Source organism: Lissotriton helveticus, chromosome 4_1 (genome assembly GCF_964261635.1).
Source record: "Lissotriton helveticus chromosome 4_1, aLisHel1.1, whole genome shotgun sequence".
Classification (NCBI taxonomy): domain Eukaryota; kingdom Metazoa; phylum Chordata; class Amphibia; order Caudata; family Salamandridae; genus Lissotriton; species Lissotriton helveticus.
Window position 1 is genome coordinate 1093191865 of NC_136063.1, and position 25107 is coordinate 1093216971.

Here is a 25107-nt window from a genome sequence, read left to right on the forward strand (position 1 = left end):
TTCATTTACTCCATTAGTGGATTTTGTGAATTGCAGTCATAAAGATAGTGAGTTTTTAAGGGAAAGCTCAGGCTGGAAAAGAGATATTCTTGTGACATTGGATCACATAACAGAACCTGTAGGATGAGCAGTGAAGTTTGGGATCCCCTGGGTTGAGGAGCAATCAGTGGAGTGGAGGCCACTGGAGTCGGGGGGGGGGAACTGGTGAGTAGATTACAAAGTGAGTGTATGATCCCTGCAAGGTGGAACTAGGGGGGGTGGAAATGATTCCCGTGGGTGTTGGGGGGTAGAGAGTGCGGGTGGATAGTGTGGGATACCACGGGTGGGATGACTGTGAAGAGCAGTTCAGTGTGGGGTGCCCTGAGTGTGGGACGCATAGAGTCTGAGAATCTGTAGGGGTGGGGGCTTTGGAGTGAATGATGCTCTCTGTGAGAGCAGTGGATTTGTTTGGACTGCCCTGGGGTGCTGTGGGATGCAAAGAGTAAACAAGGCAACACCCTCACTCGCCATGAATGATATGATATGATTGGATCCCTTCCCACACATAATTAACCCGGGCCCATCCCCGTCTCCCGAGACCAGAATATTATTTGGGGGCTCCTCTTCCTTTTTTGAGACCATTTGGTACACTCTGGTTTCTGTGGTAGTGATTTAATGGCTGATTGCAGTAGCATTAATGTAGCCCCAGCCATGCTCCCAGCGTGTCCCCAAGCCACCACTGCCTCCAACTGAGACATGCCACAAAATGACACACTGCTCTAGGGTTTGGTCATTGATAAGCGCTCCCAATTTAAACAGATATAGGTAGTTAAGCAAACGGAGAGGCCTAATTGCAAAGTGTTAGCATGGGAAAGCCGGGGTTACAACAAATTCTTCTTAGAATAACATTCAAATACCTCTACAGCGACCACTTCTCCTCAACCGAAAAGCCCTACTAACATTATTATTGGGTCCATTCCTGAAATTCCATTAAGCAGAAACACAAAGACAAGTTTCCTTTTGCAGTGGTACTTTTAAAAACATGCTCCTGTTTGGTCAAGTTATTTTCCCAACGCTTCGATATACGGCCTGTTAAAGAATGTCTGAGTTTGAAAGCCATGGAAAGCGAACAATAGGTAAAGGCATTCTATTCAGGATCACAACGTGGCAAAGTGGGTAAGCTGGGCTTGCAACCCAGGGTTCCCTGATGTGCAGGGTGGTATTGAACTACTGGCCTGCACCTCCCACGGATGTTCCAAAATGCACCTCCCTAAAACTACAGAAGGTTGAAACACATGTATTTTACACTGCAGCATACATTTTGACACTTTCTATATAAAGAACAGTTATTTACAGCGAGATCACACCGGTCACGCTATCGGGTTAAACTTGTGATACTTTGTAGGGCCAAACAAAGCACAGGTAAATTAACACCCAGTTCAGCTTTCCCCGGACTACCAAAACCAATCCATCGCTCCACACTGACAGTTCACATTACACAGCCAGGCTTTGGGGGTCAGCAATGTATCGACTGGTCCACAGGCATATTAGACTAGCTGCTAGAAAGCCATCTATGTAAACACGATAACACACAACTCATGAAATACTCATAGTAACAGCTCAAACGTATCCGAAAAAGAACAAACTTATTGACCAAACTAATACAATAACTGTGGCCATTTTTAGGTCTCGCCTGTCGATGCGCATGCGCATCGAGCAAGGCGAGAGTATTGCGAGTTATCCACTCTTTATCTGCACTGCAAGGAATCGTGGCGATTCCTTGCAGTGCCCGTGACTTTTAAGGTCAATGCGCATGCGCATTAAGCTTATGCGCATGCGCATTGACCTTAAAAGTCACGGGCGCGTGCATGTCCGTCTTCCCGCCGTCTCGCATTTCCCCTGTCGCACTTCTCCTCCCCCCTCCCCTCTCTTCCCTCCAGCTTGTTTTTTGTTTATTTGACCCGCTCCGCCCCCTCCCCTTCCCGCCGTGTCGCATTTCTCCTCCCCCCTCCCCTCTCTTCCCTCCGGCTTTTTTTTTGTTTATTTTACCCGCCGTGTCGCCGTGTCTCCGATCCTTTCGCTCTCCTCCCCCCTCCCCTCTCTTCCCTCCGGCTTCTTTTTTGTTTATTTTTTCTCCTTAAAACGGGCACCAGGAATAATTTAATTAATCTGTCATATGGATGGGTTTGATTTTTGTTACAGAAGCAGGGGTTTGCCAAAAATTAGCCAGTTATTTACTTTCACCTAGCATCATAAAATTCACGCGTTTTTCAAACAGTCAACGTTTTCCTCCCACACTTACCTGTATGGTGGAATATTTTCTCGCAGCTGGCTGTGTTGTTTTGTCATCTTTTTTTTTTTTTCAATTAAACCGTATACACGTCATGCTTCCTATATTTTTTTTTTGCCACTTTGAAAATGAGGTCATTCCGATGCGCTTGAGCGACATGAGTGACAAATTAGTGTACTCGCGCACAAAAAAACGCATGTTTGCGACACCCCAAAAAAATCTCCTGCAACATTTTTAAAATGCAGGAAAGTGTTTTTGCGTTGAGAAAAATAGCTTGGGCAATATTAATAGTTTCGGTAAAGTACACGTTTTCCGGCGAACGCTTAAACGCACAGAACTTTTTATCTTTTTACCTATTTAAGACTTTTTGCCAAAACGCCACAAGCTTCCCAAAATAACGCACCCCTAGCCCGTGGCATTAGTCGAGGCGGAGAGTGAAATAGCAACTTGTGTTTTGGAAGAGGTGTAAACTGGCTTGTTTACAGTGTGCTGTGTATGTAACATGTTTGGACAACGCACTGTAGAAAACAACAATTGGCAATCCAAATTCTATATCACAATACATGTTACATATATCCAGACATAACGGCCAATCTACACAGGTCTTTAAATAGCCAAATCACAGACCACCAGACTTGCATCAGCGCTAACAAAGCACGTTGGTCTATAGAGGCCAGGACCTTTCATTCAAACAGAAATGCAGCTGCAACACTTGAAATATGCGAAATGACTCACGAGTCCCTTCAAAATACGGGTTTCATCATCATAAGTAGAACCCCTCGAATCACTACTCGGATTTACCATGGGCAGAGCCACTAGGATTATGCGGCAATGCAGGACTGAATCCAGCAGCGTGGTTATATACCTAATGTGCAAGAAGGTAAAATGTTGTGACATTTTGCAGCACATTCTCTGGCAGTATTATTTTGATCTAAGTTAGAACATGTTTTCTTTTTTTAGTTACCAATAATATGTTACGTTATGTGGCAAGTGTGGTCAATCCAAACCTACCATCTCACACGGTGCCCCAGTGTGTCACATGATTTCTGCTCCCTTCGCACAGTCACTGGGTGAGAAACAGAGAATATTCAGTTGCAGAGAAAACCCTCACTCACCCTCACCCACCCTCACCCTCACCCACCCTCACCCTCACTCACTCTCACTCACCCTCACCCACCCTCACTCACCCTCACTCACCCTCACTCACTCTCACTCACCCTCACCCTCACTCACCCTCACTCACCCTCACCCACCCTCACCCACCCTCACCCTCACTCACCCTCACTCACCCTCACCCTCACCCACCCTCACCCTCACCCTCACCCACCCTCACCCTCACTCACTCTCACCCTCACCCTCACTCACCCTCACTCACCCTCACTCACCCTCACTCTCACTCACCCTCACTCTCACTCACCCTCACTCTCACTCACCCTCACTCACTCACCCACCCTCACTCACCCTCACCCTCACTCACCTTCACCCTCACTCACCCTCAACCCCTCACCCTCAACCCCTCACCCTCCCTCACCCTCACCCACCCTCACCCACCCTCACCCTCCCTCACCCTCCCTCACTCACCCTCACTCACCCTCACTCACTCTCACTCACCCTCACTCACCCTCACCCTCCCTCACCCTCCCTCACTCACCCTCACTCACCCTCACTCACCCTCACTCACCCTCACTCACCCTCACCCACCCTCACCCTCACTCACCCTCACTCACCCTCACTCTCACTCACCCTCACTCACCCTCACCCACCCTCACCCTCACCCACCCTCACCCTCACTCACCCTCACTCACCCTCACTCTCACTCACTCTCACTCTCACTCACCCTCACTCTCACTCACCCTCACTCTCTCTCACTCTCACTCACCCTCACTCTCACTCACCCTCACTCACTCACCCACCCTCACTCACCCTCACTCTCACTCACCCTCACTCTCACTCACCCTCACTCTCACTCACTCTCACTCACCCTCACTCACCCTCACTCACCCTCACTCACCCTCACTCACCCTCACTCACCCTCACTCACCCTCACCCACCCTCACCCACCCTCACCCTCACTCACCCTCACTCTCACTCACCCACCCTCACCCTCACCCACCCTCACCCTCACCCACCCTCACCCTCACTCACCCTCACCCACCCTCACTCTCACTCACCCTCACTCTCACTCACCCTCACTCACTCACCCACCCTCACTCACCCTCACCCTCACTCACCTTCACCCTCACTCACCCTCAACCCCTCACCCTCAACCCCTCACCCTCCCTCACCCTCACCCACCCTCACCCTCCCTCACCCTCACTCACTCTCACTCACCCTCACTCACCCTCACCCTCCCTCACTCACCCTCACTCACCCTCACTCACCCTCACTCACCCTCACTCACCCTCACTCTCCCTCACTCACCCTCACTCACCCTCACTCACCCTCACTCACCCTCACTCTCACTCACTCACTCTCACTCACCCTCACTCTCACTCACCCTCACTCTCTCACCCTCACCCTCACTCTCCCTCACTCACCCTCACTCACCCTCACTCACCCTCACTCTCACTCACTCTCACTCACCCTCACTCTCACTCACCCTCACTCTCACTCACCCTCACTCTCACCCTCACTCTCACTCACCCTCACCCTCACTCACCCTCACTCACCCTCAACGCCTCACCCTCACCCGCACTCACCCTCATTCTCACTCACCTTCACTCACCCTTAATACCTCACCAACACTCACCCTCAATGCCTCGCCCTCCCTCACCCTCAGCCTCACTCACTCTTACTCACCCTCACCCACCATCACGCTCATCCTCACTCACCCTCACTTACCCTCACTAACCCTCAGTCACACTCAGTCACCCTCAGTCACCCTCACTCAACCCCTCACCCTCACTCACACTCACTCAACCTCTCACTCAACACCTCACTCTCACTCACCCTCAACACCTCACTCACCCTCAATTTCACTCACCCTCAATTTCACTCACCCTCAATTTCACTCACCCTCACTCATCCTCAACACTTCCCCCACCCTCACTAGCCCTCAACACCTCACACACACACCCTCAACACTTCTCCTTCAACTCCTCACTCACCCTCACTCTCACTCAACACTTCAACACCTCAGCCTCAGCCTCACCCTCAACACCTCACTCACCCACAACACCTCATTCTCACTCACCCACACTCACCCTCATCCTCACTCACCCTCACTCACCCTCACCCTCACTCACCCTCACTCACCCTCACTCACCCTCACTCACCCTCACACAGTGCAATAGTTCTCAGACCATTTCAGTTAGAGCTTTTAGAAATGTTTATGGCTTTTTTTATTTGTAATACTTTCGCATTGGCTACAGGAAACAAAAATGCTAAACATTTACAAAAAAAACCATAAACAATTCTAAAAGCACTAACTCTAATGGTGCGAGACCTATTGCATTTCCAATGCTTGTTGTGCTTAACATCCATGTGAGACGCAAGGGCATAAAACAATCACTGAAGTGCACCCCGATCATGCTCAAGAAAACACTTGTCAGCCACTCACCTGCCGTTGTCCCTGCCAACTCCCTGACACAGTCCTCACGATGGGCTGCGAGTGAAGAAGGCTTCGGTCCATGGGGTCCACCAGGTTGAGGCTTGAGGATGTCATTCTCCAAATAGTGCAAAGTGGAATGTGCATGAGAAGGACCAGCCCATCTAAGGGTGAAGACCGCACAAATGCGGCCGCGCACACGCACCATTTAATTTATGATGAGGCCCCTGAGCTTCCAACAACGCAAGTGTAACGTACGTAACTCCCAGCATCCGAGAAGGATCGGATGTGTGGAGTTTTAATTGGTTGTTTGGCTGCACGGAAGGGACCCCTGGAGCGTGGGGTCCCCTGCACCGCGAGGGCTGCGGGGGCCTGTGTTACACCCCTGCATGAGATATCAAGATATTTATTTAACAGTTGCGGTGAGTGAACCCTGACCTCACACATTTGGAAGTATTGCTTTGGAACCATTTCCAACGTCTGCATGGCCAAGTGTTTGGATGTTGAAAGGTCTGGTGCACATCATACACGGGAAATATTTTTTTTTTTATTGAGGGTGGATTACACGTAGATGGGCACTTATTTGCATGGTGACGTCAAGTTGAATGCCTTGGTTAAAGTGTTGCCTGTGGTGTATGTGAGTGTATGGTTTGCCAATAAACAATAATGTTGGTGTGACAGACTGCCAATATTCTAGTTTTGGACTTCCCCTTGAAGCGTGAATGTCTCATGTTCTGGTTCGATGTGTGTCGTGGGAAGCGGTCAATTGTCCTCTGCCTGCTACGCATTGACATATCAACACATTGGCTCCACAGTCAAGTGTCAGTTAGAAGCCAGTGTGTCCGTTTCTGATGCTGTCACTGCGGAGATGAAGAAATTATGTAGCTGGTGCCCAGATACCTGATCATGATCAGGCCAAAGGGCTGTTTTGAACACTGACAGTAAGGATCATTTGTGTCTTGGGTACCGGGGTATAGAGCAGAATCCATTTTGGATTTCCTCTGTGGGGATGGTGTACAGAACGAGGATTGAAGGTAGACTGCCTGGCAAGGAATGTATATTGCTGGGCTCCTTGAATACATTTATAAATCCTTTGTGATTAGCTAGACTCTAGCGTATAGGAGGACAGGAGACAGTGGTTCTCCGAGAGTGCAGCGTTATTCTTTGCTCATGTCCTCTTCTTATGTTCAAATAGAAGTAGTGCATACATACATATGAATGCATCCCTGTGTGAGGCACACCTCTGGGTTCATCAAAGATTGACTCCCATACAATGTTCATTGGATTTTGCAAAGTTTGTGTTTAATTGTTATCTTCTGATATTTTCCACATATCATATGAACGACGTTATCATCTTTGCATCATTATTCATCATATATACACGTTTCCACAACTCCAATGCATTTCGGGCTTATAGCCCTTTTTCAAGGAGTTCTAAAAGATGAAGGAGATATAGCAGTCAATAAAGCATACAATCCGCCTCACAAGTTCCAGAGATAGATCTAAAATGCTAGTTCATGCAGAGATTATCGTCCAGGAAAAACCCAAATTTTTGACCAGTTTTTTAGGAGTCGGGCAATCCAAGTTCAGCTGGATACCGGTCAGTAGACCAGACTGAGTGAGCCTTCCCAAAGAGTAAGACTTACGTCTTACTAGTGTTGAGCTGAAGGAAATTAGCTGTCATCCAGGATGCATTTTTAGCATACAACTGTTTACATTTCTATTTTGGTAAATTCCAGATTCAAATCCATGGTGATAATAAGTTGTGTGTCATCAGCATATGACATTGTATGGCAGCCATGACCTGATCAGACTGGCCAGGGGAGCCACATACGTGTTAAAACGAGTAGGACTCAAAATCGATCCCAGTGGCACCCCTTTATCCAAGACCATGGTTTTAGAATAATAAGGATCCATTTGTACTGTGTGAGTTTGCTTTGATAAAAAAGTTTTCCATCCATTTCAGAGCTTTACTGCTTTGGTGAATGGCTAAATCCAGGATGGTTAGATAGAAGAAGAAAAGTAGAAGCGGTTCATGTAGCATCGAGGACAGCGTCATGAAGCGATAGAAGGAAGAGAAATAATTATTTGGTGTTAAACGTAGTGTGTCTAGTATGTACAACTAAAAGAAAAAGATGGAACAAAATTAAAGCTTGCATTGTATAGCAAAGGAGAGTCATAAAAATATTCGAAAGCACAGCAAATGAAGAAAGCTGACAAAATGTATGCTGTTAGTAAAGCTGGAAATAGATTACTTTTGGGTTATAGTGGATATGTACGTTTTTGCAATTACTTTCTACTGTTTTTTTAATGGTTTTTTCTCCAGACAGCCCAAGCAGTCTGGATGCAAAAGACCTTTTGTGGACTTACAATAACCTTACAGTGGGCTTACAGCTTACCATTGAGCAGATTATGTTCTCACTCATATTTTGCTTCTTATTTGATGGTTTGTATTCCTCTTCTTGTGTTTGAATCTCCCTTGGAGCAAATTTTGTTTAGCATCTTTTTAGTTGGCTGGCTTGTAACCTTCCACCTCTGACTTTTAGAACACTCCATGAGAGATCATGTGTTTTCCAGTTCTCTCCCCTCAAGAGCTTCTCCTCTGCCAAATGCCTGCCCTGTCCTCTGTTTTGCTCTCACTGTTGTGTGCTTCTCCTCTCTCCCCATATTGTTCTCTTCCTCGTGTGCTACTTTTTTGAACCCTCACCCAACCACTACCGGGGGAATGAAGCTTAGCTGCTACTGCAGCCAAAGTCTCATGCACTTTTTCTGCCCTGATTTACCTACCAGAAACATCAGGTATGGTTTTATTACATCTGGGGAAACTGAGGGGCATATTTACAAAAGAAGTGACAGAGCGCGGCGTTAGCCTTGTGGGCTTAACGCTGCACTCCGTGGCTTCTGAAACACATGGCTGCTAAGTATTTACAAGATTACTGTGCAGCCTTGCACTTCCCCTTGCGCTGGCGCTAATTTTGCTGCCTAGCACCAATGCAGGCACCCTTGCACCTTGCACCATAGTGCAAGGGTGACTGTGTTGAGGGGAATTATTGTTCATGTGCAGGAAGGTGTCCCTTCCTGCACATAAACAATCTGAAATTGCCTTTTAAAACTTCTATGTGTGCTGCTTAATGCAGCACACATAGAAGTTTCAAAACATCATTGTTTTTAAATAATTGTTTATGTGTAGGAAGGGACGGGAAATAGCGTTTACAACGCTGTCATCACATCGCGTTCCTTGTTGTTAGAACCTGATGTCTTTACAACGCAAGTCATGAGATCGACTTACTGTAGGGGGCGCTCCAACCTAAGGAATAGTATAATTTACTATTCCAATGCCTTCCCTACTGTTGAGCAGGCTGGAGATGGAATAGTAAATTATACTATTCCTAAATCCAGCGCGCCCCCACAGCAAGTCGCTCTAATGACTTGCATTGTAAAGGTATTGCGTTCTAACAACGTGGTCTTTGTAAGGACCGCATTTTAATGGAACGCAATGTAATAGCATGCAATGTAACATGCAATATTCATATGGGACACCTTCCTGCACATAAACAATCAATGGCGTTTTGCTGTTTGAGTGCTGCACAACTCAGCACAAATGGAAACAGCAAAAACGAGGAGAAAGTAAACAGGTTTTCCCTGGTCTTAATTTTGGCACTGCCCCATATTTACGCTACCCTTGTAAATGGCAGCGTCAAAATCAATGAGTGTTGCGGTGGAATGCCCACCACAATATCCATTACCCTTTTCACGATAAGTATAGCATGTAAGGGTGCCTCATTCACAAGGTGGGGTTAAGCCATGTTATGTGGCTTAAAGCCGCCTTGTGAATAAGGCGAAGCTCTTATCGCCACCACAGCATTTAGAAAAGTGACATTGTGGTGGCGATAGGTGCTTGTAAGTATGCCTCTGAGTGTGGAAAACCCTACCAAATTATAATCAGCTGACGCTGAATGTCACATGTTATTTCCGCTCCGCCTGACTTGCAATCACTGTCAAACTTGACCTGCCTGTGTTTCAATTACTGTAAACACAACAGACTGCTCAGCGCTGTTCATGATTATTCTAACTCTGACATAGCGTTGAAATGTGAAGGCACAGTTGCACGCTCATATCTGAAAGACAATTTTAGTGTACTGGCTGGTGCTGCCTAGTTGGTGGAGGGCCTTGTTGCAGATTTTTCAGACAGACGCTATAATGTGTGACTAGTGCATTTTAATGCAGTGATGCAGACACCAGCATTAAAATGCTGGGCAGGGCTGAGTAGGGTGCAGCTTGAGTCCTATGACAAAGTGAGCACAGGACCAGTGTCTAGTCATACCCATCCTACTTACATTTTTAAAGTGATTGGTGGATCACATGAATCAATCTCAGCCACTTATAATAGTACACTAGGTTGAAATCCAGTCAGCAGTTATTTTGCCCATCAGGCCTCCTCGGGGAGGAATCAGCCATATGCAAATGAACCTTGGTCTGAGAGGAACTAGCCAAACACAAATTAGCTTTGGTCCTCCTGCTACATTGGGAACAGTCTGGAGCAAACTGACAGGGCAGAGCCTATTGTTACAGGATATTCTCCTTTTGAACCGAGTCTGAGGGTTGTCTCTCAAATTCTAAAATCAAATGATCACTGGTACTGGCTTCTGTAGCAGAACAACTGCTGTTTCTCGTGGACTGTCCGTCACTTTTGTTACTCCAGTTCAACATTGGAACAGTGACTGCACTTACAAGTCTGAGAAATAATATTCCTTGTTTTACAACTTCTGAAGGACAGGGTTGCATTAGAACATATGCTGCGCGCGCATCAGTCGGGCCTTAGAGAACGAGGCTGTGAGGCAACCCTGGAAACACGCCCTTTGGAGCAGTTTACTTTGTTCAGAAAGCTTCGTCAACGTGCTCATCTAATATTAATGGGTGAGGGCTTCCAGTTTAACGACTTATAGATATTGTAAACAAAAAGACGCAGCGGCTGATTGGCACAGAAGAGGTCTGCGTGGCCGCACGGTGACGAATAGGTCCATCCACACAGGTCTAACCCATTGACAGAAGCAGTGAAGCTGTCGCTGCATCCTCTTTGAGACGGCCGCTTGCCGCTGGCTCGAGGGTTTAGCCGTAATGAAGATGAAAGATTGATGCCCACCAGTGACCTACTTTGAAGCAGTGGAGGAGTGAGGCCTGCCAGGCTCAGAAGTAAAGAGCCGAGCTGTGCTACTGCTGATAGAGACGTCACCAGTCCTAGGGCCTTGATGGCTTTCCAGTGGAGCTGCGCTAAAGGTTCCCCCACTTTATACTGCACAGCCAGTAACGAGGCCTGAATGTAGGCCCAGGGATGGTCATGGACCGCGGATCAGGAAGGGAACTTGCTGCGCTACGTTGTGGGATCGGGAGAAACACGGAGGGCTCCATATTTACCAAGGCAGGCACCCTTGCACCATAGTGCACATCTGCCTGCCTCAGGGACAGGATTGTTTTTGCCCAGGAAAGGGGTACTTTCATGCTCAAAAACAACCCAAACATCAAATTACGAGTAGGAAAGAAAAAAAAAATTCTCCTTGCTATGCCATCCTCTGGGAAGCATAATCTATGTAAATCCGGAGTTACGTCATATCCATAGGTGGATGAATGGGAAAGCTTAAGCTCCACTCATGGAACACCTCCCGCTCGAAATGTACCTTCACGCAGCGCAAGTCGCTGCGTTGTGTTACATTTCTTTACAAAGTCATGCAAGGAGGCACACATTGACCCTTGTGTGACTTTATATTTATTACTGGAGTCCTTGTCTTAACCTTGCGTCGCCTTGCTTGGTGCAAAGACAGCACAAAGGCATAGTCATTCTAGGCCCCAGTGCTTACAGCCTGCTCTGATTCAAATTATGATACTTGCACCATGATAGCATCATATTCAGTCTGTCTACTGTACAGAAGGTGTTATGGCGTGAGTGCAGATTTAAAAATGTGCTTTGAAAAAACTAGATGAACAGAATTAGTGTTGAAAACGTCTGTGCAACAAAGCAAACTTTTGAATTGGTCACTGTTGAGCCGATCAATTTTCTGGTCCTGACTATATTGTTTGAGACAGAGCAAAACACACAAAAATAAAACCAACTCTGCTTCTGAAGTATTGGCTAGCATACCAGCTAACAACCACATATATGTGCAAACATCCTTTGTCAGTGGATGGTGCTGGAGGCTTTTAGGGGCACTAAAATTAACGTTATGAATAAGGAGACCTCTGTGAGGCCTGATCCAGACCTTTATGGACATATTTCACGTATCTCACCTTTGTCCACTAAGGGACATAAGTGAAGTACTCCGTGGCAGAGCCTAGGCAGCCTTGCGTGGAAGGAAGTAATTAGCAAAGAGGGCGATCATGTGTCTTTATGCGATCATAGAAACATTTTGAACTTCGATGAGCCTAACTCAAATTAATTTTATTTTTTTAAGTTTTATATAGCGCGAACAAGATCCAGAGGGATATCAGAGCGCTTTACACAAGGCTGAAAGAGGGAAGAAGACTCAAGTAACGATATCAAGTAACAGTACCAAACAAAGTATTGGCATTGGTGAGTATGTCACACGTCAGGGGTCATTTGAGATGTATGAATTCTAAGATTTTGAAGACTGTAGACCCACAAATACAAAAGGATCCAAAAGTAGGGAACGCCTGTGGCTCAAAATGAATGATTGAGTGAAAGTTTGTATAGAGCTCACTGTCACCCTCTTTTAATCTCTTGGTGCTAAGTACTCATTTGAATTGAATGAAGCTTAGCTCAAGAATTAGTTTGTAACCAACAGGTTTAAAGCCTTTTCGAAGGGACATACCACAGATCAGGGATTATCAAGAAAACTTCACTTAGCACTGACTTAATTATCAATAATTGGATAGAGTCAGAGTGCAGAAACATGTCACTTTCTTAAAACAGACCGCAAAGGGCCCACACAGCCTGCTTTAGGTCTTTTACAATTATTTATTAATCTTTTGACAAGGAGATAGCTAATAAATTGACAGACCACCTTCCACTACACAATTGTAACTAGTCCCCAGTGTGTGGATCACTGGCACACACCCACAATTGCTCCAAAAGAGAATATAGGAGCTGATCATGAGTAAAAGGCCTTAGGCTAGGAAAGGACTCAAGAATACAGTATACCACATAAACGTTAGTGAGCCCAGCTTTCTAAGCAAGAAGAGATTCTCCCTTAACATAGTATGGTTTCACTGGATTGCATGCATCATTGAATAAAACCAATTTGGCATGGAATCTTGGAATAGATTTGTTGGGCTACAGTGCCCTTGTGATAACTGCTCTTACAGTGGGGTCTGTCCTTATGAAAAGGAATCAAGGACTTCTCTTCACTCCTTTTGAATGGTAGCAAAGCCTCAAGGTTTAGCCTAAGGTGAACAGCCACACAGGGAAGTTCAAGAGTTACAAGTTTAAAAAGGAGAGGCATCACAACAACTATGTAGAGATGTACAATGCAGTGTTTGTTTAACAAAATGTTTTGTGTAGGTATGCACAAAGAGGAAACAGCCAAGTATGCTGCCCTCAAATAGTGCAAGTAATGAACATAGTAGACTGCCATTTGTGCAAGTGCGAGTACGCAGAATGGAGTGACTGTATTGAGGAGTAAAATACCCTGACATGAAGATTTGTTGCAGGAAGACAGAAAACATTTGACAACCGAACAACAGTAGTAGTCCATGATTTTGATACCTGAATAATTTATTATCAATATTATGGCAACCTCAGTTGGTTCCCTGGACATCTTAGCATTCAGTATGTTTTCCCTTAAGAGGCCAATCTCAGAATGATGATAAACATGTTATAGTCTTAACACAGAAATACTCCTTGTGGCAAATCCACAAAGGAGGTACAAACAAAAGGCGTGTTTAATCACTTGTGGAATACAGCTTCTATGCTTGTGTTAATCAAATTCTCCTTAGCACATCAATGGCAATAGAATGCACACCATTCAAGCTGATGGATTAAAACAATTTAGCTAAGGCAATTTTGGTTGTTTTTTTTTTTTTGAGCTTCACTTTACTGGAAAGGCAGTCTACTTTGATGTTTAAGAAGGTCATTGTGAAGGTTCTGATGAAAAAAAAACGTATTAGGATATATCCACCTGGCAAACGTGCTTTGCTTTACTGGAGGCACAGAAAATAAAACGCAGGTATAAAAAAATGCACTGTTTGTTTCACAAGCCTGTGTTTAAGCTAATGCATATTGTATTTCTATTCAAGAGCGCTTACTAAACAGGTACACAACAGAAACAATTCTGGTTAACAATTGCTACTAAAATGTAGAGAAGGACTTGGAGACCTATTGAAAACCCATTGTACTTTACAGTGGTCACGCCAACGGATCACATCGAACACTTCTTCATCGATCTGGACAGACTAGGATAAAGAGTTTTGGTTATTAGATCAAAACTATACCAGAATACTGATTGGTATGTTACAATAAACAGCGATGGGAATTGTAGCATTTAAGATATTAGAAGTCAATCTTTTTGTTCTCATGAATGTCCCACTACCACACACCCACAGATGATCCAAAATAGAATATATGAGCTTGTCATGAACGCAAGGCCTTAGGTTAGGACTGGACTCATGGAATATAGGGATGTATGACATTACAACGCATGCTTTTACCACGCATGCCTTTACAACGCAGTATTTACAACGAATACCTTTACAACGCATAGTGCTTTGGGGCGCTGGATAGTGAATAGTTTAATTTACTATTCCAACTCCAGTCCCCGTGGATAGTAGGGAAGGTGTTGGATAGTAAATTAAATCTATTCCCTATCCTAGAGCGCCCCCCAGCGCAATGCGTTGTAAAGGTATTCGTTGTAAATACCGCGTTGTAAAGGCATTGCGTGGTAAAAGTTGCGTTGTAAAGGATGTTTCCCAGAATATAGTTTTCAGGGGAGACAACCTTTACAACGCAACTTTTACTACGCAGTGCCATTACGACGCAACTTTTACAACGCAAACCATTACAACGCATTGCGCTGGGGGGCGCTCTAGGATAGGGAATAGGTTTAATTTACTATCCAACACCTTCCCTACTATCCACAGGGACTGGAGTTGGAATAGTAAATTAAACTATTCACTATCCAGCGCCCCAAAGCACTATGCGTAGTAATGGTATGCGTTGTAAAAGTTGCGTCGTAATGGCATGCGTTGTGAAAGCATGCGTTGGGATGTCATACATCCAGTTTTCAGATAGACCAGAGCTCTAAGCAAGAAGAGATTCTCTCTTAAAGTAGTAGGTTTCATTGAAATGCATGCATCACTGAATAAAACCAAACTGCTATGAATCTTAGATTAGACTCATTGGATTAGGGTGCCCTTGTTATAATGTTTTGACTGTGGGGGGGATATACTTTGGCCGGTCCTTATAAAAATATATATTAAGGGCTTCCCTTCATGCCCTCTGAGTGGTAGCAACACTGCAAAGAACAGTGCCAGACCATGCAAGGACAGAGATGAGAGTAAAGGAAAAGTGCAAGGGTGGGGTAGTTCAGGTTCTATGTGTGCGTTAATCACAGTGCCCTTAGTACATCACTGGCAACTGAGTGCACACTATTCAAACCAAAGGGTTAAAACAATTTAGCTGAGGTATTTTCAGTTGTTCTTTATACAGCTCCACTTTACTGAAAAGATGGTCTACTTCGATGTTTAAGAAGGTTACTGCAAAATTTCAGGTGAAAAACGAAGTTTGGTGATCTCTTTCAAATATGCCAATATGGAATTGCCTTGTGCCTTTCAGAATCTGCCTATTTAAAGTGATTGCTTACCCATATACAACACTCCTAGAATGTATATACATCATTTTGTATAGAAAATGGCTGACGGATGCAAGTGTAGGAATATATAACCTGATTTCACTTCCCTCGTTTGGGTTAAGAAAAATGTCCCACAGTCAAATGTATAACTGTTAAAGGTATATCAATGTAATAACATGACACTGCCATTAAAATGCCAAATGAGATCAACTATCGGGCGATTTCACTACTTCCATTGCAGATAAAAGGTCTTAGAGAAGCATGCTAGTAGACTGATCTCAGAATTTTTTGCGCAACATCTAAACTTAGAGTCCCTCCAGTCTGGTTTTCACCTGGCACAGAAACATAACTAGAATCCATTCTTGATGATCTCTGAATGTCAGCATATAAAGGGCATCCTTTTGCTTTGGTACTACTAGACCTACCTGCTGCATTTGATACAGTCCATCTTGTTGACCAGACTGGTGGAAGTGGGGATTTGTGCGCCATTGGTGCAATCGTGCAAATCCTATTTAAAAGTAAGATTTCAGGCATTCTATTTATCATCTTTTCAACCTGAATTCAAGATACTGTATCAGAGTGTGTCTCAGGGATCACCTCTTAGCTCCACCCCCTTTAATATTTATATCCATCGGCTGGACAAACGTATAAGATCTTTTGGCATGAACTGCATGAATTATGCAGATGATTCTGCAAAGAAAGTTAGTGTGGATTGGTCGGACTCTGCTCCCCTGAAAAGTTTCATCAATGTATGCCAGTAATCACCTGGAACGTGATAAAACTGAGCTGCTGTGAGTTAGCAACAACTGTTTTGTTAGTTCTTTTTCCTTGACTCTTTGGTCCAGTTCCCCCTACCCAGCCGGGAACGGTCGGTATCTGATGTTTATTGCGAATGCTAATCTGTCTCTTGTGCACTAGGGTAACAGGTTAATCATCTCTCTGCTACCTGCTTTTTTCATTTGGGTGTTGCACAACATTATTGCTCTTTTCCTGTTCTCTGTGCACTCAGTAATGGATCAGGCGACTAGACTACTGCAATATTCTGTGTTTGTTCGTGCTGCCTCTTGACGCTTCCATGATGGCCTTGGGTTTGTGAAGCAATGCCACTGCTTGATATAGGGGCCAGCTACCTCAAGAAGAAACTCCTTTGCTATTCCCCTATGCGTCACTTAAGATCTACTGATGCCTCTTTGGTGTTGGCAGCTTAGGTGGGCACGACTGGGGGCAGGTCCTTTTCTGTCACTGCTGCTAAACTGTGGAGTCCACTTCCAGTAATGGTGCAGGAAAAGCGAGCTCTTCTTTGCTTTCAAAAGGTGCTAGTAATCTAGTTGTTTATGCAACCGTTTCTTTTAAAGGTCTATAGTTACCTTCAGCGTCAGGGCACCTGTATAGGTAGCAGACTGCTAAAATAAATCGCTAAACATAACACTCAACAAACATCATTCAAAAAAGTAATTGTTTACAAATAAAAATGCATCCTTTCTAGCCAACGTTCTGTGATTTTAAAAAAGGTTTAAAGCTGGTACAGTGACTACTGTATGCTCCAGGTGATCATTAGTGATTCTTTGCAAGGTTAACTTACCTTTACTTTTAAGGACATTTAGTTTAATGGCAAAGTTACATACTTCAGAAAAAGGAAACCAAGGTTTCAATCCGAGATCCTGTACTTTGTGATAGTTTCCCATCGTGGGCAAACCACCTATGTGGCTCAGTTCACTTTCCTGACAAAATAATTGGAAATTATAATAATTTATGTTGACACAATATAAAGCTACTGATTCCTACCACAAAACGTTACCATTAATGTACCAGGAGGCCATCTTAACCATAAAACTGTGCTAAGATTGGTTGCTGGTTTTGATCTGTGCTTGAAGTATATGTGCTCTTTCACTGCATTACACATGCACACAAATGTATTGTGTCACTACAAATCAAGCACACCTGCACCACTCTTCCTAAAAACACTACACCCTCTTACCAGGTCTCATTTCGCCGCTTCCTCTAATGTTTTATTGCAGGTTGCAGGGTCGGTGCTAGGCATTGGCAGCGTGGGCAGCTGCCCAGGGCCTCACACTCAGCCCACCAGCATGGGGTCCCACACTGATGTAAGTGAGAGAGCACAAGTCTGAAAAATTTATAAGTGCACCATATTTACAAGCACGTAGTTAGTTTAAACATGCTTTTGCACACGAGTGTTTTATATTTAGAAGTGAAATACACAGAGTGTCTTATATTCAGTAGTGAAGTGTATAGAATGTTTAAGTAGAGTAACAATAATCATAACTGTGTGAGATTAATGTAGAAGTGTTGGAATGAATATGAAAACCTCATGTTCTCATGTTAAAGGAATCATGTTAGAGTTGAATAGAACTCTGAAAACCAGTATATTGTGTAGGCCTTAGGGCAATTCACAGCAAATCTAAACGTGCTGCTAAAATAATGTGAGATGGGGTTAACATGGTTCTTCCAAAAATTGTATTATCGAATTAAGTTTGAAATATATGTTTTATAGATGTGTTGTTTTAGAAACGTATGCTAGTTAAGAATGTTGTTTAAATCAAGTTAATGTTTTAGAGTGCAGGGACTCGCTTCATGTAAATCAAGGAGGCCTGTACTGATAATGTCATCTTCTTTGATGTGCCATGTGCTCGTTAGAGGAGAAGTCGAGAGGTGTCCAGCACAGAGCTTCGCGTGTGTTTTACGACCTATAGATATGGTGGAGTCTGGAATTTGAGGCCCACTGCAGGACGGACTGTATGCAGGTGCGAGGGTCCTAATCAGCTGGAATGAAAGGGGCTTTGTTCAGTGGCGCTTGGCGCAGGCCTGTAGGAGTTTCCAGGAATTTCAGGGGGTATCGGCGCACTGGAGAAGAAGCCCGGGAACCAAGGTCAACTATAACGAGGGTCTTGAAGAGTACCATCATGGAGTTTACCGCGCAAAGATGTACCACGTGAGGGGCGTCCCAAGGGGCGTTTCTATTGGAAATGTGATTTGGTATTAGGGAAAGCGACCCGGGAGGAGAGTAGAGCAGATGATTTTGGGAGCCTAAGGAAGTGGATGGGTAGGCAGATAGGCTGATCAGGAGAGACCCATTATCAGAGAAGAGACAAAGAGAAGTGCGTGATCTTCTTAGGAAGTCACCACGGCTGACACCTAGAGGGGTAAAGATCTTGTTAAGTAGGGATGTCACTTAGTATAGTGTAGGGACAGACTAATCTGAATTTTCTTTTCTGTAATGACTTTGAGGTTGCAACTTGTATCCATTTTGGCAACGCTCATGTTATTTGAATTTGTACTCATTATTCTGTTTTTCAGACTCAGACTATTCAAAAAGTTCATGTTCATAGTGATACCAATTTATCTTCTGAATCTCATTTTGAGAAGTTTGTATCTTCAGTTATCTTTGACTTTATATTAAATCTTTGAAACTTAATCCTGGTCAGTGGTTATTTAGAGTGGTGTAAGTTCTTAATTGATTGACCTATTGTTAGATTACCTTTTACTCAATGACAGGTACCAACGATTCAGTCGACTTGGTTTGGGATCTGGTAAGGTAACTAGTAACCAGTAATCCCGCGTTAGCATAAGTCCTGTTGTTTCCCTGTCGAAACACTAAAAGAAATGTGTTTCCTTGCAATTCGGCTACATGGGAGGGGGCCCCCTTCCCGGGCCTCTCAGGGATGGTGTCTGGAGGCCTAGGGGAGGGAGACACTTTCTCTTGTCCCAATTGCAAGGCGACCCATTCAGAGACACTTCGGGAGGCCCATTGTCCATCATTTTAGCTCCCCCACAGTTTTAACTTTCAGCCCACAAGCAATTCTCACACCTATCGGGTTGGAGGTGTGAGAATTTCTTGTGGCCTGAAAGTTAAAACAGTGGGGGCGCTAAAACGCTGGACTATGGGCCTCCCGCAGTGTCTCTGAATTGTCTTCTTGCAAGGGGTCACTTATTAAATTAGAGGGGCCTCGCACATTTTCTTTTGGCCGAGGGCCTCGCAAATCCTAGAACCGGCCCTGGCTGGTTGCTCCGATATTTTGAGCCTATGCACAGGTTTTCACGCACAGAGACCAGGACTGTGTGCTTTAACAGCAATCAACTTGCATGGCCTGGAAGTGCCAATGCTAATCCTGCCAGTACACCCAGGTTCAGCAGTAAATGGAGCTATGATAGAGCCACCAATGTTATATTGCAATACATAAATTATACAGAAATCATGATTAATCTGTCTGTGTGTTATGCTACCCTGTCGTTTATCCAACATTCATCCTATACAAGAGGCAGAACCTACGAACGTATCTTTACACACACAATTATGTGACATTGCACTCCAATTTTCGAGAGCTCGTTCCATGCAACCCTTCCTAGTGACATTCAAGGCTAAGGTTCGGCCCTCTGTAGACATGCTTACATTTGGCCAAGAAAAAGTCTGCATGGCTAGGTGTGGTAGAAAGGTCACTGCTGCACAACGCTAATGATTGTACAGCCCCATACGTGTCCAAGCCACACAGCTTGAGCTGGTCCTCTGCCCGACCAAAGCACCAGTATTCAGATCTACCATGATTTTCCTGGATGATTTATAAAGGGTAATTGAAAACAACCTGCTATCCCTTTATAGAAAAGATCCCTTCATAGAAAAGATTATGAACTTCAAGTAACACAATGGAAAGCCAAGTGCCTCTGATTGTGGCAGATCTTGGGAACAGCTCTTTTTTCCTTTTCAAAACACTTGTTTTAAAATGATTAAAACAACATATAAACATAATATAGGCTGCCTGGTCTTCTCCCGGTATAGTGATAGATCCACCTTCAAAGTCAAGTGAAAATCAAGCGCAATGGCATGACCTCCTCAATCAAATTGATGTAATTAGAAAAATTCTAATAGTTTTAAACAAAACATATTTTATTGATTTTCTGATCGATCATTACGACTTCTCTGCTCTTATCATTACATGCATATATCTTTGGTAACATGGTGCATACGTTATACAGTGGGTAATTTACAGAGGCAGCAATGAAAATACCACATTGGTTACATATTGTACATATTGGCATATGCGAACCGAGGCATTGCAATTGCTTCAGGTCCTTCCTGCTCGTGTATATAACTTGTTATAATCATCGTACAAATTATAATAGTTTATAACACTATTCCTGGTGGTTGTCTCTTTCTTACGTATGTAGGTGCGGCCCTAACCTGCTCAATAGTTCTTATTTTAACAATGTTCATGGTATGGGCTGTACCTACACCCAAAACAATCAAACCCCTCTGAGCTTTACGCTTTTGGAGAGGATATTCTCATGTTTCTTGTGATCCAAATATTGAAATCCTGTCATCTATATCAATGATTTCATAGACACAAATTGCTCAATGTCCAATGTAGCAGTTGTGCACTTCCCATTTTTCATATCTTCTATTCCCGTTTCTCTTTTAGCCTCTCTCTTGCATATATTTTTTCTGCTTTTCATTTTTTTAAGGGCTATATCCTTCATCTTTTTTTTCTTACTTGCACGTGCAATTCTGTTTCCTGAAATCATCCTGAACAAAAATTGATTACTTGGTTGAATTCCGAGGTTGTTTCTTAAACAAGCACCTTCTTATATAACTCTTTCCTTAATATTAGTATTTCTATATACAATTTCAACCAATTTAAATAAAAACTTCAGACATATTGTAATTGCATTTATATAGCACTTACTACCCCTGACGAGGCGTTAAAGTGCTTTCCCGTCAAGTAGCACGCTACTTTGCAACCCTAATGGAATAAGTGGTGAACTAGTATAGTGAAATATGAAAATTAATTTGATCAGTGGATATGTTAGTCTGTTATTTGGACTGAAAAGGGTAGTAGAGGGATAGAAGAGGGAAAGGTTTACATTTATGTTGCGCTTGCTACCCCTGATGAGGCATTTAAGAGCTTTTATGGTGAGTAGTACGCTACTACTGAACCCAAAATGATTAGTTGTGATTTAGTATAGTGAAATATGACATTTATTTGAGCGGTGGATATGTTAGTCTGTTATTAGGATTGAGAAGGATAGTGGAGGGATAGAAGAGCGAAAGGTTTGCATTTATTTAGCACTTGCTACCACTGATGAGGCGTCAAAGCACTTTTTCAGGGAGTAGAACGCTACTCTGGAACCCAAATAGATTTGTGGTGAATTAGTATAGTGAAATATGAAATGAATTTGAGCTGTGGATATGTTAGTCTGTTATTTGGATTGAGAAAGATAGTGAAGGGATAGAAGAGGGAAGGGTTTGCATTTATATAGCACTTCCTACCCTTGACCAAGTGTTGAGGTGCTTTTTGGTAGGTAGCACGCTACTCCGGAACCCAAACAAGATTAGAGGTTAATTAGTCTAGGGAAATATGAAATAAATTTGAGCGGTGGACATGTTAGTTTGTTATTTAGATCGAAAAGGAATAGTGGGGGGATAGAAGAGGGAAGGGTCTAGGGTGGTTTTTTTTTTTACCACTTTTTTATTAGTTCATAGCAGTAGAATGGGCTTTGGGATAAGTAAATGGGAGGCGGAGGGGGAGAGTCAGATGGAAGGGTTTAGAAAGGCTTGTTTGGGCGATCTAAAGAGTAAATGAGGTACGAGATGATGTAAGGAAGGGTAGAGGAGGGAAGAGTCTAGAAAGTGTTATTTTGGGGATCATAGTAGTGGTATGGGGTTTGGGATGAATGAGAGTGTGGAGGCAGAGGATATATTGAGAGAGGTATAAGGCAAGAAATAGGTTAGTGCATTGGAAAGAGTAGTAAAATGAGGTTGAGATGAGTCAGAGAGTTGAGGTAGAGGAGGTGTAGGAGAACGTAAGGTGAGTTGTTTGTTTTACCTATATGTGAAAATTACACAACCCGTAGCCATCTAGCACTTTTGAATCTATGCAGTTATAACTGCTGAGCGTAGGGTAAATGCCTGCACTGTTACATTGGTATGTTACGTAATCTCTAAAACATAGCTAGTTTATCTGAAATGTATTTTTTTAATGTTGTCATTAACTGCATCTATTTGTAGGATATTATCTTACTGTCTTTCTTCTACACTTTTGAAAATTGAAAAACGTATTCCCATTTCGATTTCGAGTCATTTTACTATGATTTATTTTGTTGTTTGGAAAAATGCAAGGAAAGAAATGTCTGACTTTGACAGCTCCCTGACAGAACACAAGTAGTTGTCGGCTGTTTAATTCTCATGATGTCTGTACTAAGGGCCTTACTTAGAACTCAGCGGACGGGTCACTCGTCACAACGGTGGCTGATATCCTGTCTGCCAAAATATAAATCTCATTATATGCTTTGGGATTTATGTTTCGGAGGACGGGATGTGGCTCACCCTTGCAACGAGTAACCCACCCGCAGAGTTCTAAATCAGACCCTAAGACACTCATTAGGAGAGGTTTAGGATTTCGAAATGCAAGCAGTCCTCAGTCTTTTCATGGTATCCATCCATCAACAGTGACTTTCCTCAAACTAAGTCTAAACTCAATCTTTTGAGACAGAGTGTGCTAAATTTGCTTTACCAAAGGTGGTGCTATAACCTGATAACTGATTGACAGAAACTGTATAATGGGCCACCGAATACAAAAGTCTGGAGACCCTTCAGGCTGCATTTTAAAACCTTCTGGGTTCCTCTCTTAGACGAGGTCAGCAGCACGGCCTGCTCACTGGACTTTTTAGTAGTCGGACATCTATTAATCCAGCCTCTTTTCAAACACCAATTCAGATCCATGTTATTGGCAGTAGATCTCATTCGGAAATATGTGCCTGATTCCAAGTTCCAAACATTGATGTGTTTTGCATCCTGGTCCTTCCACTGTCTCAACGCCCTACGAGGGATCCACCACCGCTATGCACTAACGTGCCATTTTTCTTTCTCAAGACAACTTACACTATCCCCGCATGAGGGGTACGGAAGGCTTGCGTATTTCACATCATCATCACAATACTAACGGGCCTTGGGTGTGCCCTGGGGCCTGGTTTTCACCAGAAGATTCTCTCTGCTCACCGATATATTTGGTGGTGATTTTCCCAGATGTTGGGTCACTGGTGAACTTGCAAGATTCTACAGATTCGTAACACATTGACATTAAAAGAGAAATATAGAGGTCTATGTCATTGCTTCCGAACTAAAAAAAAAAAAAAAGCAATATTTGTGATTTTATGAGGTTTAAAAACAAAACTGGTCCAAGCATCCAAGGCCCGCGTGTGCCTCACCTCTCATCCCTTTTCCCTCATAACAGTCTTTGTTAATGCAGACAGGACACTGCAGGAAGACGCTTTCAAAGCTACCGATATGGAGCCAGCATTATTGACATTCGGCCTCGAGCTGCGGAGAAATGTGGGTGTTTCCACGGAGGAATCCGGCAGCCTAGTGCCACTCATCTGGAAACTTGATTTCAAAGCGAGCGTGTGTGCATTCTCGTAGAAATCATCTGCAGTGCTAATGGAGCGCGGTGATCTATTATTCATGGCAACAGCATCCAATATATAAACTCTGGGCAGAGTACTCCCTCGTGTTCACGCCTCTCGGCCCTCCTTCTCTCCCTTCTTTGGAAGAACACACATTCCTTTAAAACAAAAGCAACCCCATGTCCTGTGATTCACTAGAAGACACAGCCGTGGTGAGTCACAGGGCCAAGAGCTCGTCAGGCATTAAACAACCCAGGCCCACGTTGTGGCTGTAAACGAGACAGCACAGCGTGCATGTTCCATTCGATATTGAAGGCATGATTTCATGGTTTTTGGGATGGCTTTTTCATTCAACCCTGGCGCTAAAATCCTCCCCACCTACCTCTAGGTTGTAGTCTTCCACCGTCCTTTTCAAAGGGTCGACCACCTGCCAGCAGATTAAGATGCAGAGGTCGATTAACAGCATCCCTCCGACTATCACCAGCAGCTTTTGGTCCTTGATGATCTGTGGAGACAAAAGATCGCGGAGCAGTCACAGTTCCAGAAGAATACAAACGCCAGTATTTATAATGCAATGAAAGTAAAAGTGACCCTAGAAGACATCGTATGTGGACAGCGTATGTTAGCAGACCAGACGCACACGTGTATTATTGCCGTGCAAAGGTCACCTCGCGTGTTATCATGACAGTACAACACGAACAGCTTCAGAAAGCACAGATCGCCCGATTCGATCACTTTGCCAAAGGGAGCAACGGATACCGTTTGAGCCCTGTATCCCACCGCAAGAAGCTGGGTCTGGATAAGCAATATTGGAGATCGCTTCTGCGGCTCCAGCTATCACTGGTGAATCAGGCCCCTTAGCTGCACTAAACAACATAGCCTATTGCACACAGATGCGCCTAGAAGGCTCTCGGTGACCTGGGGCTTGCTCCGTGGCTGTGGGGCCATACCATGGACACTGTGCCCCTGCGCAAACACTGGCGCCGCACCTCCATCGGCACCAGGGCAGCCGCGCCTCTGGCGCTGTTGCAGCTCGTCATCACTTTACGAAAGCACACATGTGCTGGTGCACAGCGGAGCTG

General features: G+C 44.1%; 1 protein-coding gene across 1 annotated transcript in view; it reads right to left on the minus strand.

The window, feature by feature from the left end:
- Positions 1–25107, minus strand: part of GABBR2 (gamma-aminobutyric acid type B receptor subunit 2) — a 1581022-nt gene that overhangs the window by 173938 nt on the left and 1381977 nt on the right. The window contains exon 13 of the mRNA XM_078686234.1: positions 24408–24530. Coding sequence (XP_078542360.1) covers positions 24408–24530 — 123 coding nt within the window. The remainder of the gene's footprint in view (positions 1–24407; positions 24531–25107) is intronic.